General features: G+C 44.5%; 1 protein-coding gene across 16 annotated transcripts in view; it reads left to right on the top strand.

Moving 5' to 3' along the window:
* Window positions 1-20,084, top strand: part of DYSF (dysferlin) — a 232,878-nt gene that overhangs the window by 159,108 nt on the left and 53,686 nt on the right. For 8 of the 16 annotated variants that reach the window (XM_054475258.1, XM_054475254.1, XM_054475250.1 and 5 more), the window contains one exon: window positions 8,747-8,806. The exons of the other annotated variants lie outside the window; for them this stretch is intronic. In XM_054475258.1, coding sequence (XP_054331233.1) covers window positions 8,747-8,806 — 60 coding nt within the window. The remainder of the gene's footprint in view (window positions 1-8,746; window positions 8,807-20,084) is intronic. 16 annotated transcript variants of the gene reach the window in all.

Below are 20,084 nucleotides of genomic sequence, written 5' to 3'. Positions count from 1 at the left end.
CTGTCCAGTAGAGAGACCCAGATGGGAGCTTTCAGTCTGGCTGAGGAGGGTGGGGTGTGCTCATCTGGGCAAGACTCAATCCCTTTTCTTGGAAGCATATGTGAAAAATAGCCCCTCTACCCTGGGGGCCATGGTGAGGGCTTTCTCCTGGAGATCACCAGAAAATCAGAGTGAGGAGCAAATGAGAGAAGGATGACAGGGGAGGGAGTGAGTGGGTCATCTCTGGGGTCCTCCAGCCCCATCTCCCTACCTGGGACAGGCCCCTTCTTAGGGGGAAGGTTGTTCTGTGGGCTTGTGCTTGGTGGCTCCTTGGAGACAGCTTAGAAAGAGGAGGCTGTGTGCAAGCCAAGAGTCCATCTCGCCCCATTCTTCCATCTGCAGGGAAAAGGAGGAAGGAGGCAGGAAGGGCCTTATTCTAAGGTCTCCAGCCCTGGGGGAGGTAGGAGTCATCCTTTTGCTGCATACTCAGCAACCGAGGGCCAGCTGGTGATGCAGATGCCAATGCCACAGAGCATGGCAGGAGGTCTGTGGCATCTTGTGCTGAGGGGCAGCACTCCCCCCACTGTAGGCCATGGAGTGGCTCTGGATTCTCTAGGGCTGAGCCCATCTGGTCCTTCCCACAGTAGACATGGAGAAGGGTCTCACTGTGAGCACCAGCCTTGAACTCACTATCTGTTCCAGGTAGTCACCCTCCTCTCTGGGCTTTGCAAGATATTGGTCATACCCCTGGCACCCTGGGGCTCCCAGAACTTCTGGGCCACCCAGAGGCAGAGCCTCCAGGCCTGTGTAGACAATACCTGTGTCCTCGGGCCTTGCTGCATCTATAGTTTCACTGATGCTAAAAGTCCTCAGAAGCCCTGCGTTCCATCTCTCCAGCCTCTGTGGCTGTCCAGGGCTCTGCCCTGCCAGCCTTTCTGCTGGGAAGACCTCCTGCCCCCTGTCCCTTGGCCAACTCTTGATCATTCTTTAAGACTTAACTTAGGCATGGTCACTTCTTTGGGGGAATCTTTCCTGGCTCCTGCTCTTCTCCTGTGAGTCTTGTCTATCTTTGGGTCACTGTGCTGCTCTAGGGCCTGCTGTCTCTGTCAGTGTTAGCATATTCCCCAGGCTAAGCTCAGGGGAGCAACTGCGGCTCCTTCCTCTTTGTATTCTCAATGCTCAGCACAAGGCCTCGCTTAGTGGAGGTGTTAATGAAAGCCTGTCTGTCTGGGCACGTGGGTAGATGGGCGCGTGGGTAGATGGGCGCATGGGTTGATGGATGGATGGACGGATTTTCTGGCTACTGTCTGTATGGATCTGAGGAGGAATCTCTCTCTTGGCTGGGGAAACCCAAATGGAAATTTCAGATGTCCCTACGTGAAATTTAGCTAAACTCAGTGCTAGTGCCTCTGGCCTGCTTGGGTGTTTATAGCTGAATTAGGCAGATAATTTGCCCCAAACCCTGGCTGCCTGCTCCTGGCTCCTGTTTCCCGGCTGCTCCATGGGCCTGTCTGAGATTGTGCAGGGAAGTGCAGGGCCTGCCCAGCAGGATTTCCGTTCTGTGTGTGCTGCCCTCAAAATGTCTACACACTCAGATGGGGAGGGACTATTTTAGGTCCTGCTGGCCACAAGCACAGCCAGAGGCAGACGATGAGGAGGCCCAGCCTGGCCATTCTCCCGGCGTTGACATGAGGGAACTGGGGCTGGGGTCTGAGCCAGAGCCAGGCCTGTGCTGTTTGTGGGAGCACATGGCCACTCTGGCTAGAGCTGCTGGCCAGACCAGCAGCACTGGTGGGAGCTGGGATGGGGCTCCTGGAGGTGTACCCACCTGGGGAGGGGCTGGGCCTCCCCTGGCTTGGGACAGGGGAGGAGGAGGAGATGACACTGGCTTGCTCTGATGGGGGAGGCTTGGACCTTGCCCTCATGGAGCTCCCTGTCTGATGAAGGAGACAAAACTCTGTTCTCAAGAGCCTCAAACCCAGCAGGGAGACCAGTTCTGTTCTGCAGGGAGCCCTGGCCCTCTGGGGAAGCCCCTTTTCTGGTATCTGACTTTGTTCCATATTTTTCTCTGAGATCTATTGCTCTGATTTGGCTGATCCAGGAAATCTTTCACTCGCTCGCCTCTCCTCCCTGTCCCTGGCACTCTGGAGGACAGGCGCTCCAAGGCCAACCCAGAAGGCAGCTGACCCTGGGTGCAGTTCCAGAGGTTTGCTAGATAACTATGGCTGGGCTCTCTTCCTCTCCCTCCTCCCCCAGTGCAGATAGCATGAAGGGCCCTGGCTTCTGGGGACAGGAGGGACGAGAGGTCTGGCAGAATTTGGATTTTGGCTGGCTCCTGTCTGCCCCACCAGTGTTTCTCAGCAGCCTGTTCCATCCTCACAGTTGATGCAGCCCTGGCTGGTGCTGGATGTGTTCACTGTGTCCTGGCTGTGGTCCTAGGACCCCTCCTAGCTCAAACCTGCTCTTGCCAGAGTTACCCTTCCATCTTGGTCCCTTCCTGTCTCTTTCCTCAGTGACACCTTCTCTCTGCTCCCGAAGCCTTCTTACCAGCATCTGCCCAGGTCCTGGGATGAGCTGGCCACACATTTAGAACATGTCACCAGAGACCCTTGCCTGATGTTCAGGCCATGGGCTGGCACTCACCACGGAGCATTTGTCAGGTTTCTAGAAATGTTTTGGTTTGTGTCAAGAGTGGCCAGTTCTGGAGGTGACTCAAAACCTGTATAAGGCAGGTCTGTGCTCAGCGTCCCAGGGCTCGTAGATCAGTGTCTGTCTCTAGGGGTAGGGGGGGTGCCTGGCCTCTTTAAACTGTTCTCCGTGGTGATGAAGATTGGGATGAGAAATACTCACACATATTAACTCCACCACTTGTTCTTGGTCTGTGCAGCCATCCTATGTGTAGACTTTAGAGTGGCAGACTAGGGGTGGGGGTGGTGTGTGCACATGAGTGTGCATCAGAGGTGGGGGGATAGGAGCAGGCGTGTGCAAGAGCTCCCATGGGTGCTGGCCAGAGGTGTGTCTAGGCTTGGTCCTGGCGTTACAGGAATTGTGGCCTTGACTTTGAACTTTCTGAGGGCAGGCCTGGGTGTGTCCTCACACAGGGAGAGCAGAAGTATCCTATTCCATCTAGTTCTCTGCTTTAGAAAACGATATATTCATTTTTTCAGATAATAAAATGATACGTGTTCATTATATAAAATTTGGAAAATATAGAAAAATAAGGAAAAAATAGGCATTACCTCCAACCAAACACACAATTCGAATGCACTGCTCCCAACATTTCATTCTCATTCTTTCCTCTTCTTTCTAGGTTTCTCTTTCTGTCTCTGATTCTGTCTCTGACTTCATTTCTACCTTTAAAATAAAATTAAGGCCTTTGTTCACTAGTTGTTGTTGTTTTTTTTATTAAGGCAGTTCTTGGTGTTATGATTATGATTAGGGGAAGAAAAACAGTGTTCAGGAACACACAGAGAGCCTGCCACCCCCTGTCCGTTTCCTATAGAGGGTCTTGAAGCTCCAAATAGAGGCTGTGCCCCCAGAAATCGCACCTTTGAGGCACTGAGATGCCCCCAGAGCCAGCTGGGTATGGCAAGGGTGGCTCTTGCTTAGCATTCCGAGAGAGCACTCTTAGGTAGAGGGGCTCCTCTTCAAGTCCTCAGAGAAGGAGAATTTCGGGAGGTGGGAATATGTGAGTGTTGAAGAATTAGAGAAATAACTTTTAGGAAGTTCCGACTCTGGTCACAAAAAGACAAGGGATGAGGGGGTGTCCAGAAGATCTCAAATGAGTGATGTCAAAGTGAGGAGATGTTTCATTAACAAGGAGACCAAGCTCTTGGAGTCTCCTGGCCCTGCAAGTTCACCATAGGCTAAGCAACCAGGGAAGCTTCTCCAGGGAGGCGCCCTCTAAGGCGGGTGGGTGAACAGGGGAGGACAGGGAGGCTTTCCTGGCAGGCAAAAGGGCTCAGGCAAAGGCTTGGAATTGGGACTCTGTGTGTATGTTTTATGTGACAAAGGGGTACGTGTGTGTATGTATGAGTGTATGTGGTAGAGGTGGTATGTGTGTGTGGTAGAGGTGGTGTGTGTGTATGTGGGGTAGAGGTGATGTGTGTGTGGTAGAGGTGGGTTGTGTGTGTGTGGTAGAGGTGGGGTATGTGTGTGGTAGAAGTGGGGTGTGTGTGTGGTAGAGGTGGGGTGTGTGTATGATAGAGGTGGGGTGTGTGTGTGGTAGAGGTGGAATGTGTGTGTGGTAGAGGTGGTGTGTGTGTGTGGTAGAGGTGGTGTGTGTGGGGTAGAGGTGATGTGTGTGGTAGAGGTGGGGTGTGTGTGTGTGGTAGAGGTGGGGAGTGTTTGTGTGTAGAGGTGGTGTGTGTGTGGTAGAGGTGGTGTGTGTGTATGTGGAGTAGAGGTGATGTGTGGGGTAGAGGTGGTGTGTGTGTGGTAGAGGTGGGGTGTGTGTGTGTGGTAGAGGTGGTGTGTGTGTATGTGGGGTAGAGGTGATATGTGTGGTAGAGGTGGGGTGTGTGTATGTGGGGTAGAGGTGATGTGTATGGTGGAGGTGTGTGGGTATGGTAGAAGAGGGGTGTGTGTGGTAGAGGAGGGGTGTGTTAGAGATGGTATGTGTGTGTTACAGGAGGGGTGTGTGTGTGTGGTAGAGGTGGGGTGTGTGTGTGGTGGAGGTGGTGTGTGTGTGGTAGAGGTGGGGTGTGTGTATGTTAGAGGAAGCATGTGCGTGTGTTAGAGATGGTGTGTGTGGGGTACAGGTGGTGTGTGTGTGGGGTACAGGTGGTGTGTGTGTGTGGTAGAGGAGGGGTGTGTGTGTGTGGTAGAGGAGGGGTGTGTGTGTGTGTGGTAGAGGCGGGGTGTGTGTGTGTGGTGGAGGTGATGTGTGTGTGTGGTAGAGGAGGGGTGTGTTAGAGATGGTATGTGTGTGGTGGAGGGGTGTGTGTGTGTGGTAGAGGAGGGGTGTGTGTGTGTGGTAGAGGAGGGGTGTGTTAGAGATGGTATGTGTGTGGTGGAGGGGTTTGTGTGTGTGGTAGAGGTGGGGTGTGTATGTGTGTTAGAGGAAGCATGTGCGTGTGTTAGAGATGGTATGTGTGTGGTCGAGGAGGGGTTTGTGTGTGTGGTACAGGTGTGTGTGTGTGTGGTAGAGGTGGCGTGTGTGTGTGGTAGAGGTGGGGTGTGTGTGTGGTAGAGGTGGGGGGTGTGTGTGTGTGTAGTAGAGGTGGGGTGTGTGTGGTAGAGATGGGGTGTGTGTGTGTGGTAGAGATGGTGTGTGTATGGGGTAGAGGTGTGTGTGTGTTAGAGGAGGTGGTGTGTGTGGTAGAGGAGGTGTGTGTTAGAGATGGTATATGTGTCGTAGAGGAGGGGTGTGTGTGTGTGTATGGTAGAGGTGATGTGTGTGTGTGGTAGAGGTGGGGTATATGTGTGTGTGGTAGAGATGGGGGGTGTGTGTGTGGTAGAGGTGGGGTGTGTGTGTGTGTGGTAGAAGTGGTGTGTGTGTTTGGTAGAGGTGTGTGTGTGGTAGAGGTGGGGTGTGTGTGTGGTAGAGGTGGGGTGTGTGTGTGTGGGGTAGACTTGTGGTGTGTGTGTGGTAGAGGTGGGGTGTGTGTGTGGTAAAGGTGTGTGTGTGGTAGAGGTGGTGTGTGTGTGTGGTAGAGGTGTGTGTGTGGTAGAGGTGGGGTGTGTGTGTGTGGTAGAGGTGGGGTATGTGTGTGTGTGGTAGAGGTGGAGTGTGTGTGTTTGGGGCAGAGTTGTGTGTGTGTGGTAGAGGTGGGGTGTGTGTGTGGTAGAGGTGGGGTGTGTGTGTGGTAAAGGAGGTATGTGGTAGAGGTGGGGTGTGTGTGTGGTAAAGGAGGTATGTGGTAGAGGTGGGGTGTGTGTGTGGTAAAGGAGGTATGTGGTAGAGGTGGTGCGTGTGTGGTAGAGGTGTGTGTGTGTGGTAGAGGTGGGGTGTGTGTGTGGTAAAGGAGGTATGTGGTAGAGGTGGGGTGTGTGTGTGGTAAAGGAGGTATGTGGTAGAGGTGGTGCGTGTGTGGTAGAGGTGTGTGTGTGTGGTAGAGGTGGGGTGTGTGTGTGTGGTAGAGGTGGAGTATGTGTGTGTGTGGAAGAGGTGGAGTGTGTGTGTTTGTGTGGGGTAGAGTTGTGGTGTGTGTGTGGTAGAGGTGGGGTGTGTGTGTGGTAAAGGAGGTGTGTGTGTGTGTGTGGTAGAGGTGGTGTGTGTGTGTGGTAGAGGTGTGTGTGTGTGGTAGAGGTGGGGTGTGTGTGTGTGGTAGAGGTGGGGTATGTGTGTGTGTGGTAGAGGTGGAGTGTGTGTGTTTGGGGCAGAGTTGTGTGTGTGTGGTAGAGGTGGGGTGTGTGTGTGGTAAAGGAGGTGTGTGGTAGAGGTGGTGTGTGTGTGGTCGAGGTGTGTGTGTGTGGTAGAGGTGGGGTGTGTGTGTGTGGTAGAGGTGGAGTGTGTGTGTTTGTGTGGGGTAGAGTTGTGGTGTGTGTGTGGTAGAGGTGGGGTGTGTGTGTGGTAAAGGAGGTGTGTGTGTGGTAGAGGTGGTGTGTGTGTGGTAGAGGTGTGTGTGTGTGGTAAAGGAGGTGTGTGTGTGGTAGAGGTGGTGTGTGTGGTAAAGTTGTGTGTGTGTGGTAGAGGTGGGGTGTGCGTGTGTGTGGTAGAGGTGGGATGTGTGTGTGGTAAAGGAGGTGTGTGTGTGGTAGAGGTGGTGTGTGTGTGGTAGAGGTGTGTGTGTGTGGTAGAGGTGGGGCGTGTGTGTGTGTTAGAGGTGGGGGGTGTGTGTGCGTGTGTTAGAGGTGGAGTGTGTGTGTTTGTGTGGAGTAGAGGTGTGGTGTGTGTGTCGTAGAGGTGGTGGGTGTTTGTGGTAGAGGTGGTGTGTGTGTTAGAGGAGGTGGTGTGTGTGGCAGAGGTGGGTGTGTATGTGGAGTAGAGGTGGTGGGTGTGTGTCCGTGTGTGTGTGTGTTGTGTGTGTGGTGAGCGTGGGGTGCCAGCAGGAGACAGGCCTGGCCTGCTAGTGTGCAGGAGGCCTCAGGAGACTGTTTCCTCACTCTGGGGGGCGGGTGCTGGGGCTGGCCGGCTCTCGGGCTCCCAGGCTCCCAGGCTCCCAGGCTCCCAGGCTCCCAGGCGCTGGGACGGGGGCTAATTTTGAGCCTGCTGCTCCAGTTATAGTCTCTGGGATGCCGTGAAGGTGGGAACGTGCTCCCAGAACCAGAGTGGCAAATTATGCCCGAGTCCCAAAGGGGAACGTGTAATTTCTGAAGCTGGACCAGATCTTTGGAGCACTATGTTTAGCTTTATTTTGCTCTGGTGAACTGCCGGTTTCCCTCTCACCTTTCTAAAAAAGAACTGCATTAAAAATAACAGTAAGGCTTCTGTGGGGTTGAGGATGCAAATGGGAGGGGCAGAGCTGCTGCCTGGCGAGGCCCGTCTCTGGCCAGCTAGGGGTGGCACGTGGAGTTCACCCAGTCTATTCCAGGGGTCACACGACATGTGGCCAGCACCCCAGGGCCATCCAGCAGCCCTGGCTAGGTGCCCAAGGCTGATTCTGCCCTCCTGTGTATGCTTCTGGCTCTGAACAGCCCTGAGGAGCACCTCAGTGATGTGTCTTTTCACAGAGCAGGGAGGGATCCGAGTCTCCAAATGCCCCTCCTGGGCCCAGCAGGGCTTCACCTTCCGTGGGTTTCTGTGGGCATCGGGGGAGTGTCTCCCAGGATCTTCTTGTTGAGGAAGGCAGGGCAGCCTGGGGTTTCGCCCCTTGGAGCCCTCCCAGAGCCCCCTGCTCAAGGCTTAGAGGTTGAGGGGCCAGCCCCAGAAGCTCTGGGTCCTAGCTGGCTGCTCCCCAGCACCTACCCTCCTGACCCCTTTGCTCTTTCTCGAACGGGCTGTGCTTCTTTCTTCCCCTCCACCTTTGCGCTTGCGATTCCCTCTGCCTAGCATGCGTCTTCTCACCTTGCCCACCTGCTAGCCTGGTACTCATCCACCCAGAGCCCCATCCCCTTCTCCTAGAGTATCACAGTGGTCTCTGAACAAGTCTCCCTGCCTTCAGCCCTGAGCCCTGAGGCCCTCCTCAGGCTGCAGCCCAGGGGTTCACAGTACTGGGAGATTGATTCGCAGTACTGGGAGATTGATTCACAGTACTGGGAGATTGCAGGCAACGAGCTGACGCTCAGAAAAGGATGCAGAAAGTGATTTGTAGCATGGAGTGGAGGTTGGACTATAAGACTCCTAAAGTCCCCACTGATGTCAGGTTTTGGGGAAGACATATGATGCCCTGGTTCTTGTCCTGGAGGAGGGAAGACTGAGTAACCTGCTGTAGCTTAGGAACCATGCCCTGCAGTGTTGGTGTGGCTCAGAGGTTAGGATGCTGGGGTTGGAGTGTCCCTGAAACAGGCAGATTTTGGAGAGGGAGGGAGGACATGTGAGAGAGAGTGGGCAAGGGTCAGGCATTGGCTGAGCCCCTTCCACGTGCCTTGCCTTGTACTGGGCATGCACAGCCTTCATCTTATTCATACTCACTGTCGCCCTGTGAGGTGGGCTTTGGGCCCATTCTCCAGATAGGACGCTGACCCAGAGAGGTCAAGGGGCTTGCCCAAAGTCACACATCTGGTGAGGTGTTGGAGCCAGGCTTGTCCAACTCCAAAGCACATGTTCTCACTGGAGGAAGAGCAGAGCGTGCCTGGTCAGAGAGCGCTACCTCCTGGGGACTGTCCAGCCTTCCCTCAAGTGGGTTCTCTAATCCTGTTGCTAACCAGCATGTTTCATTTGTAGCTTGCAGACGGTCTGTCGAGCTTGGCCCTCACTAACACGGCTTCTCCATCCAGCCCTCATGTATGTATTGTTTACTTATTTGTGGGCTCCTTGTATTCCCTTGTGGGGCTGGGGGTAGGGGGTTAGGAGGGAAATGGGAGGGGAGAGTGGGAGGGAAGAAAGGAGGTATTTCCTGAGCCCTAGCAGGGAAGTCACCTATCTTTGCCTCACTGAAAAGGAGGTGTGAGAGAAAGCTATGGAGTAGATGCTCAGAAATGGACACCCCTAGTTTGCTTCCTGGGATTTACCTTAACTTTATTTACCTGTGTGAGAGCTGGGGGCTTAGGTGGGGCTGCATGGGCCAGTGGAAGCAGGGAAATCTCTCAATTAGAGTCTGACTTCTGGAGTGTGGGACCCCAGAAGCCTCTTCTGGGCGTGGGACCTCAGACAGCAGGCTGACTTTCTGTGCTCCTCCCTGATGCATGAAGGGTATGTGTGACTGAGGAACCCTGGCTGGCCCCCTTGGGTGCTAAGAGGTCTGCTTGGGCCAACAGTCTGCTCCTGCAGTTTCCGGCAGGGCTCCTTTCTGCTTGCCTGAGCGGATTCCTTAGGTGTCATCTTTCTGGGCTATGGGTCCCTCTAGGAAGATGACTTTGATGTCTAGCCTTCAGCATGCGCTCCTGAAATCCCATGCTGAGGGCCAGTGGGAGCCCCTGACCTGTGGAGGGTGGCATAAGAGACAGAACTTGCTAAAGGCAGTGAGTTAGAACATTCTACTTATGGTGTCAAGAGGAGGCGCTGCTGTACTGGGGGTCTCATGAGCTTCTAGAAGGAGGCTATCGATATATATATATATATTTTTCTGATTTATCTTTTTAAATAAAATATGGAAAACACAAAAAGTGTCAAGTAGGAAGTTAAAACCACTTTTATTTCTACCAGTTAATGATAGGCACTGTTAGGATTTTGATGTGCCTAGATTTTTTAGATATCTTTTAAGCTCACATGAATACTTTTTAAAAACAAAATGGGAATCATACTTTTTTTATAATTTGGATTTTTAAAATTTAAAAGTATATATGAATATTTTTCCATATTTGTGTGTGTGTATATATAATATATATAATATGTATATTATGTATGTTATATATATATTTTTTTGAGATGGAGTCTCGCTTTGTCGCCCAAGCTAGAGTGCAGTGGCATGATCTTGGCTCACTGCAACCTCCATCTGCCAGGTTCAAGCAATTCTCCTGCCTCAGCCTCCTGAGTAGCTGGGACTACAGGTGCACACCACCACACCTGGCTAATTTTTTGTATTTTTAGTAGAGACGGGGTTTCACCATGTTGGCCAGCCTGGTCTCGGACTCCTGACCTCATGATCTGCCCGCCTCGGCCTCCCAAAGTGCTGGGATTACAGGAGTGAGCCACTGCTCCCCGCCTATTCTTACATTCTTTAAAGATATGGCTGCATGTCACATGAACATTCGTAAACTTTTAACTACTCCCTATCATTTGCCATTTAATTTGTTCATTTCTCCTATTGTCTTCTTTTGTCCCTTAAAGGACTTATTTTAGTTCACTTTATATATGTCCATCCAGACGATTTCTTTCTGTTTTTTTTTGTTGTTGTTGTTACGCTCAGGTACACCTGTTCAGGCCATTTCTTGTTAAAGTGTATTCCTAGGCATTTTATGGTTTTTGGTGCTGTTCTAAATGGAATATATTTTTCTCATGACTTTGTCGAACTATCGCTAGAATACAGGAAAACAATATTTTTGTATATTTACTTTGGAACTGACTCTTTATTAAGCCCCATTTATTAGTTCTGACTATTGTTAATTGATTCTGTTTGGTTTTCCAAGTAGGTAAGATGATTTTCTTCAAATAATGATAAACGTGTTAGTTTCTTTCTAATAGTAATGCCTTATTCATTTTTCCAAATACCATTTGATATTTGAGATGCTGCTGAGCAGACTTATTTAGCCATTCATTCTAATGAGACTGCCTCTACTAGATTTCCATTAATTAGGATAATGATTGATGGTTTCAGACAGATATTTGATTTTGGCAAGGTTGTGTCCTTTATTGTTTGTTTGTTTATTTTTTTATTGTTTTTGAGACGGAGTCTTGCTCTGTTGCCCAGGCTGGAGTGCAGTGGTGTTGTCTTGGCTCACTGCAACCCCTGCCTCCTTGGTTCAAGCAATTCTCTTGCCTCAGCCTCCTGAGTAGCTGGGATTACAGGTACCCACCACTGCACTCTGTTAATTTTTGTATTTTTGTAGAGACAGGGTTTCACCATGTTGGCCAGGCTGATCTTGAACTCCTGACCTCAAATGATCCACCCTCCTTGGCTTCCCAAAGTGTTGGGATTACAGGTGTGAGCCACTGCACCCAGCTGATTGTTAGTTTATTAATAGCTTAAAAATTAGTCATGGAAGTTTAATTCTATCAAATGTCATTTGGCATTTATTAAGATGATAATTTTATTTTCCATTGTCTGTTAATATAGTGTATAATTGTGCTGTATTCCTGGGGTAAACCCAAATTGGTCAATTGGTCATGGTATTATAGTTTACTACAGTTGCAGCCTTCTTATCCAATGCAATCAAGACAGGTAGTTGATTGGCTAATTGAAAAAGTTGATTAAATAGGGACTTATTAAAAGTCCTACAAATGTACCACAAACATTTTGTTTTTAACCATATCTATGTAACTTTATTTGCCAATCATTTGACATGTGCCACACCCTCTTTTTGAATTTGGATGTGCTGACTTGTGTGTCATGTCATCTTTTTGGTATAAATCATATGCAAAATGCATTATCTAGGATTTTTAGTTTTAGGTTTATTAAAATTTGATGAGAACTTAACGATACTTGCAAAAAAGAAAGTCTGAGTGTAGAGTCCTCTTAAAGTTTAAGATGCCCTTCCACCTTTTATGTTATCTCACTTGTACTTGATATTCATCACTTAAAAAAAAAAATCAAAAGCAAGCCAGGTGTAGTGGCTCTTGCCTGTAATCCAGCACTTTGGGAGGTCGAGGTAGGCAAATTGCTTGAGCACAGGAGTTTGAGATCAGCCTGGGCAGCACAGTGAAACCGTGTCTCTACAGAAAATGCAAAAATTAGCCAGGTGTGGTGGCACATGCCTGTAGTCCCAGCTATTCAGGAGGCTGAGGTGGGAAGATTGCTTGAGCCCTGGAGGACGAGGTTGCGGTGAGCCGTGATAGCATCACTGCACTCTAGCCTGGGTGACAAAGTGAGACCTTGTTGCAACAAACAACCTCACCAAAACACAAAAGCCTTAAATTAGTTTTCACAGATACAATGCCCTTCCTTTTTATATTCAAATTCTATGTGTTTTTAAATATATACTTTGTTTATCCAATTACCATATTAGTACAACCCAGCTCATCTTCTGGAGCTGCAGTGGGCATCCTAGAACAGCTGTGGACAGTCAGTGGTTCTGGACCTCAGGCAGATTGTTGGCAGACAGGACAGACAGCATTTGTTAATCCTGGCTAAGAAGAAGTTTTAAGGAAAGCTTCTATTATATATTATTGAGTTAGATTTGCTACTACTTAGGATTTTTACGTCTCTATTAATAAGTATTACTTTCAAGTTGTCTTTGTTACACTTTGATATCGGGGTTCTACTAGTCCCTTAAAATCCTTTTCAGGTGTACTTCTACTTTCTGTGCTCTTAAACAGGCTCTGTGGCATGATAATTATTGTTGCTGAAAGGCCCTAAAATACACCAGAGCCACTGTTTATGAACTTAAATTATGCACTTTGGAAATTATATGATACAAATATTTCAATAGTTTGGCTTTATGTACAAAATGTGTAATAGTAGGAAACTTAAATTTAAAAAAAATGACCGACAATCATGTAATTTAAAAGGTGGTGAAATTGTATCTGTGGTTTAGCTAACACAGGATAGCCATCGTTTTTTCTCTAAAATGGTGTTATGTTATATGTTTTGAATTATAGAAGATTTTCAGGAATGCATATCTTATATAATTGTATAAGATGCAACTGTCTTGTATGCATTCGTAAAACTGGGCTCAACACATTTTCTGGGAGGGGATTCTTTGATCATTTTGTACTTCTTCAATCAATTTGGTAGCTGAGATGTCATCAGATACTGCCTGTTAACACTGGTATAAATTTGTACATATTACTATAATAAAAGCTTTGTATCTATTCTGTTTTCATCCTCATTCTTAATTTTATGTATTTATGTTATTTTCCTTTTTTATTAGGCTTCATATCATTTCATCTATTTTATAGATGTTTTCCAACCAAAGAACCAGCTCTTTAAAAATTCTGCTGATATTATAGTAGATTAGTTTCTTTAATTTCTATGTTCAAGTCATTTTTAAGCTCTCTCAATCTGAAATTCCTATTATGTGTATTCTAGATATCTTGGGTTATCACTTTATCTCTTTCTCTCTCTCTTGTTTAGAAAAGACTGTTAAAGGGAGCTATTTGTCTATATTTTCTTCTAAAAATTCTAAAGTTTTGCTTTTCACACTTAAGTATTTATTTCACCTGGAATTGATTTTATGTGTGTGTTAACTGTGAGGTAGAGATTTTTTTCTCATGTAACTAACCAATGAATTAATATCATCATAGAATGACCTGTCCTTTCTCATTGATCCACAGTGACAGCTGTGTCATTTGTTGGGTTTCCATATAAGTGTGGGCTATTTGTGGGCTCTCTATTCTGTTCCATTGGTCTATTTGTCTTTCCCTGGGCTATTTTACTATCTTATTTACTATAGCTTTCTAATAGGTCTTGATCTCTGATAAGGAAGTACTTTGTTCATTTTCAGAAGTACCATTGCTATTCTAGTCCTTTGCTTTTCCACTTCAGTTTTAGAATCAGCTTGTCAACTTAAAAAAAAGTTGAGATTTGTGATAGAGTTATAGTGAATTTCTGGATCAGTTTGGGGAAAGCAGACATTTTTATTATATTGCCTTTTAACCATGAACGTAATATATCTTTCCATTTATTTAGGCCTTCTTTAATGGTAATTTAATGAATTTTTATAATTTTATCCAAAAAAAGTCTAGTACAACTTTTATTATATTTAGTTCTAGCAATTTTATGCATTATTGTTCTCTTTACTTGAATTTTTAAAGGTACATTTTCTAACTGGTTTTTGCTTGTATATAAATGAAATCGATTCTCATATACAGATTTTATATCCAGAAACTTTGCTAAACTCTCTTATGAATTATACTGGCTTGAGAATTCTCCTGGATTTTCTATAGAGTCAATCATATAATTTGTGATTAACCACAATTTTAATTCTGTCTATATTTCTTTTACTTTTTTATTTTATTTTCTTGTCTTATTGCCATTGACTAGAACCTTCAGCCGATGTTCTATGTACTTGGTTATAGAGAGTATTCTTTTCGGCTCCTAATTTAAAAATGAATGTTTTTACATTTTACCACTGATCATCAGATTTATCAGGTGAACCTAGTTACCTGTTAGAACCTTACTAGTTAGCTGTTTTTTTCATGAATGTTGTTAAATTTTATTGAATGTTTTAAAAGTATCCATTGAAGTGATCATATAATTTTGCTCCTTTAACCTGTTAATGTACTGAATTACATTAATATATAACACATAATAATATATTTATATATATGTTAATTAGATAACCCAAGGTATCTAAAATATATATAACAGGAATTTCAGATTTAGAGAGCTTAACATACACTAATAAATATATCTATATTAGTACTTAAACAACTTTGCATTTCTGAAACAATCTAAGCTGATCATGATATATTATCTTTTTTCTGCATTGCTGGGCTCAGTTTGCAAACAGTAAGTTTAGGACTTTTTTTACATCATTCTTTTGGAATGATATTGGCTTAAAGTTTTTCTTTTTCATACTATTATTTTCAGGTTTATAAAATGACTTCTGTTGTGTAAGCCATAAGATTGGCATTATCCATTGCCTAAATGTTTGGTAGATTCACTCATAAAACTGTCTAGACTTAGTATTCTTTTTGGGAATATTTTAAACTGCTGATGCAACTTTTAAAAATGTTTATAGGACCTTTGAGATTTTCTGTTTCTATGTGAGTGACTTTTGGTGATTTAAATTTTCTAGGAATTATCTATTTCTTCCTAAAAATATTGGTGTAACATTTTTTATGATCTCTTAATTTTTCAAAAAGAATTTCTTCTCCATCTAGTTATGCCTCCTTTCATTCTCAAGATTATATTTTATTATTCTTGCCAGAATTTATCAGATTTTTTTCAGTCTATTCAAAGAATTTTTAGTTGATGTTCTCTATTATTTCCTTATTTTATAATTAACTTTTCTTCTATTTTATTCCTTCCATTTTATTTCTTTTCTTCCTTCTATTTTGGGGGAGTTTATTATATTTTAACCTCTATGTAAACATTTAAGGCTCTAAAATTCCCTCCCACTACTGCTTTATGCGTCTTGTAGGTTCTGACAAGTAATATTTTTGTTATTTCCCATTCTGAGTATTTTCAGATTTTTATTATTTCTTTTTGACATCTAAATTGTCTAAAAATATGGTTTTTGGAAGTTACTAACTTATATGTTAAGTTATCTTCTGTTATTGATTTCTAGATTAACTGGAATGGTCTCTATGGTCCGGAGAATGTAGTCTGTGTGTAATGATAGAATACTTAGAAATGGCCTGACACTTGCTTTATGGTCTAGTTTAAATCTGTAACGGTCCTGTGTGTGCTTGAAAAGAATGTGTATTGTCCAGGTGTCTTATATATTCAATGTGCATTTAGAACAGGCTTGTTAATTGTTATTAAAATCTGTACTCCTGATTTTTGTGTGTGTGTGGTTTTATCAATTTCTGAGCGAGACATAAAAATATTCTGCTTTGATGTGACATTTGTCAATTTCTCCTTATAATTCCACCTACTTTTATATATTTGATGCTCTCTATTTTTTTTTCTCTCTATAGAGAATTCTTATATCTTCCTGGAGAATTGAATCTTTTAACAATATGTAGCAAGGCTCTGCCTATCTCTGTCTTTTAAAATCTCTGCTAATGAGTTTTTCTTAAAGTCTGTTTTGTTCATGTTAATATAGCTACCCCAGCTTTCTTTTGGTTAGTATTTTCCTTATATAGCTTTTTCCATCTTGTTACTTTCAACTTTTCTGTCTTTAAGTTTTAGCTATCTCTCCTGTGGACAGCAAATAGATAGATTCTATTTGTGTTTAATGCATTCTGACAATCTTTACTAATATATTTGAATTTGTTTCTGCCGTCTTATTTCATATCTCTATCAGCCTTTTTTTTAATTAAAATATTCCCCTCTTTTTTCCATCCCTTCTCTTCTTTTTAGTTTCAAAACTATATATTTTTTCTATTCCTTTAGTGGTTAGTATAGAAATTTTAACATGCATATTTAACTTAGCAAAGTCTAAATTTAATTGGTATTTATATCTTCCTCCAGAATATTACAAGGAACTTAGACTGCTTTAACTCCAATCACTTATCAATTTGCAAACTTTCGTACAATATTTTAATCTTTTTTACCTACCTTTTTAAAGCATTATTATATTTAAGTAACCATTTTTTTCTTTTAGCTATATTCACATTTACTTTTTTTTTTTTTTTAATATCTGTTGTCTTTTTCCTGAAGTAGGGCCTATTGAAATTCCTATAATTGAGGTCAGTTCATTATAAACTTTCTCACTTTTTAACTGGCTGAAAATATTTTTTTCACCCTTATATTGGAAATAATAGTTTCACTAACAGTTATTTTCTGTCAGCACTCTTTTCTGGCTTCCATTGTGCTATTGTTTTCACAAATCTGAGGACTTAAAAAAATTTTATTTTAAAGTTAAATTTAGTTTTGGCTGGGTGCAGTGGCTCATGCCTGTAATCCCAGCACTTTGGGAGGCTGGGGCAGGCAGATCATTGAGCTCAGTCAGGAGTTCGAGATCAACCTGGGCAATGGTAGCAAAACCCCATCTCTACAAGAAATACAAAAAATTAACTAGGTGTGGTGGTGCATACCTATAGTCCCAGCTACTCGAGAAACTGAGGTGGGAGGATTGCTTGAGCCCAGGAGGTTAAGGCTGCAGTGAGTCATGATTGTGCCACTGCACTCTAGCCTGGCCCACAGAGTGAGACCCTGTCTCAAAAAAAAATAAATAAATAAATTAAAAAATAAAATTAGTTTAATTTAATTTTCAAAAGATGTTATTTTTATTCATTCTGAGCAATTCTCAACCATTATCTCTTCAAATGTTACAGATTCCATTCTCCCATCATTTCTGGAACTCTGGATATACAATGGACCTCTTCTGTTCTTCATGTCTGTTAAGTTTTCTTTCATATTATTTATTTCTTTGGGTTGCACTCTGGCTAATTTCTGAAGATGTATCTTCTAGTTCACTTGATCTTTAGCAGTTTCTAATCTGCTATTTTACCCTATCTATTGAGTTTTCAGTCTTAAGTACTGTATTTTTAGTTCTAAAAGTTTTACTGCCCCAATCTGCTTGTTTATTTTTGAAGGTCTCCTGTCCCTTTGGCATATTTTTAATGCCTTTTATTTATTTAAACAGTTTTTCCTTAAAGCCCTATTTCTGACTACTCTGACTTCTGTTGTCTGATTCTGCAATTGGTTGGCTCTAGCTGGCTCTTGCTCATAGTGCCTAGTTCCTTATGTGTTTCACTGTGAACTCATGTTCCTTGGAACTTTATCTGAGAATTCTTTGGGGCCTGGGTGGAAGTTACATTCTTTTAGAGAGGATATGTGTTTACTTTTACCAGATGTCTGGAGACACTATAAACCCAGATTAACTTAAAACTAAATGTTCAGTGTGTGGCTTTTTGGGTCCACTAGTTAGTATGCATTTTGGCTCCTTATTTCTCTGGATTTTTCCTTTCTCATTTGCCCTTAAGGATTTTCTTTACATTCCCATCAGCTCAGCCATGCATTTAAAATGGATTTTAGAAGTATCTTTTCGTTAATTTAGGTGTTCTTACTTGGAGGGTTTCTTCGGTTGTCTGATTTGTCATTTTGCTGGAAATCAATGTCTTTATTAGAGGTTTAAATTTGAAGTCATGGTTTTCATCATGCAGGTTTATCTCCATCAGGGTTGTGTACTCTAATTTCTTGTTTGCAGTTTCCTCTTAAGACTTCCTATGAATATACATGAGCCATTTGTTTTCTTCTGCTTTTTACTCAACTCTTTAAGAGCATTGGGAGACATTTGTCTTTGTCTTCAGATCGCTCTCCTTCTTTTGCCCTTAATATCTTCTTCTTTTTTCCTCATGTGTATCCTTACAGAGGAAAGTCCTTGCTTGTCAAATACGCGGAGCTCAGTCAGATTCTTTCGATAAATTCATGGGCCCTTCTAATCTCAAACTCAGACAAAAGGAAGAAGGAAATAGTTTAGATTTGCAGTGGTTTCACTTTGTTGGTTAGACATCCAGCAGGGTGGGAGAAGTAAGAAGGAAACTAGGATCAGAGGCAGCTATGTGGGGCTATTCTTCTGGGCTGAAGAGTTTATTTCCCATGTTTGTTATGGTAGTCAGGGGTTAGCCAGGGTAGGCCAGAGGGCCAGAGCTGCTGCCCCTACCAATGAACTCCTATATAGGCATTTCTTAAGTAAAGTAGAGTTGACCTTCTCCCACTAGGCCCACCAGGCAGGGTGTTACTTTAGGGAAGTTTCTACAGTTTTGGCTAAGTGAATCCTTAACCTTGTGGGTTCAGACACCTGTTGGGTCAATTTTCTCATGGCTAGATGTGTAAACTTACATGAGAAATATAGCTCCCTGGGGCATGTGACCTTGGTGGCTGGTCCAGCCCATAGTCTCCTATAGGCTCAGGGAGTGGGAAGCCAAATTGTGATTAAGAGTGAGAAATCAGAATGAGGAGAGAGAGTTCTGTAATTTGAACTTTAGTGCCAGCTGACCAAGATGGCCTGACACATCCATCTCCAAAGGTAGGGGCAGCTTTAGTCCCTAAGCCTAGGTCCCCTCTCCCCTGATGGTGCTGGTGTGGACACCTGTCAGTGTTTACCCCTTACTCCTGTTTGCCTGTTCTTCAGGCCTGATTAGTACCTTTCTTCATGGATATGCTCTTTCTCTGGATTAATACATTCTTCCCAATTATGGTTAAGTCTTAGTGTAGGAGGCATTCTTCCCTGTTGAGGTGACTTGCCTCTCCTTGCTCTCACTGACTATGAAGTTATTTCATGGTCTGATTCTCCAAGGGCAGCCCTATTTCCCTTAATTCCAGGTTGGGGGGATGCGGGATGCCTTATTGCAGCTCATGAGTACTGACAACAATTTATTCCAAGATTTTTGAAGCAAAGGTTTTCTGAGCAAAGGAATCAATTACAGGGTGTGGCTCCCAAGTGAGGAAGCATTTTCAGAAGGCATCCAAGGCAGTTTGTCTCTGAACTTCATGGTTGCACCTCTGAACTTGAGACTTAGAGGGGGAGTATTTTAACTTTAATAACATTCATGGTTTTACCTGTACTTTTGTACATATCAGATGTGCTAATTAGGAAGTCACTTATCTTTTCCTTAAAGTAGGTTTCCTAAGGACATGTATTTGGCAATATTGGTTTAGCAAGAATTACTGTATGTGCTTGAAAGTAACTGTACTTCTTTAAAAATATCACCCGTTCAGAAGTGTTGCCAGTGCAGCCTGGCCTTCCCCCACTCCTATTAGTTCTGATTAGGGAGGTTTGATGCCCGTCACTGGTGTAATCTGGACCTTCCTTTGTGACTCATTCTTTCTCTCATTTTCTCAGAGCAAATACAAATCACCCATCAAATGACAAGTGAAAGCACAGGGGGAGGTGAGGGGAGGGAATCAGAGCCGAAATCTGTTAGCTATTTGGAGTAATTGGTTATTTGCTGTGTTTGCTGGTTGGGAAGCAGAGCACATACTTCACGGTCTCTCCTGTTACGGGGGCTGGAGTCACCCTCCGATATTGGATCCTCGTTGCCGGAGCCCTTGGCTCGGGGCGCCTTTTCCCTGCTTGGCATTCCTGTGGTCTCCTCGGGGGTGCACCCCTCCTCCCTCGCTGCACACTGCAGGGGGGACAGCCTGGGGTGAAACTTGTCTGGCAAACTTCAGGGCTTCATCAGGGAGGAGGAGGCCCTGGCTCCCACCATCCAGCCTTCCTTGCCTACACCTCATCCTGACATAACCCCTCCACCACCCCCTGCCCCAAGAGGTCTTTCCCCTGGTCTGAGAGGGATCTGTTTTCCCGTCTAGAGAAAAAACACTCATCTCTTCCTAGAGGGATATTCTTGGCTTCCCTTGGAAATCTACGGCATAGGCAACTCTTTCTGAGGTCTAACTTGATGTCTT

The sequence above is a fragment of the Pongo pygmaeus genome, chromosome 12, assembly GCF_028885625.2.
Source record: "Pongo pygmaeus isolate AG05252 chromosome 12, NHGRI_mPonPyg2-v2.0_pri, whole genome shotgun sequence".
NCBI lineage: Eukaryota > Metazoa > Chordata > Mammalia > Primates > Hominidae > Pongo > Pongo pygmaeus.
The sequence above is the reverse complement of the archived record's forward strand: the minus strand, read 5'-3'. Positions and strand labels throughout refer to the sequence as shown.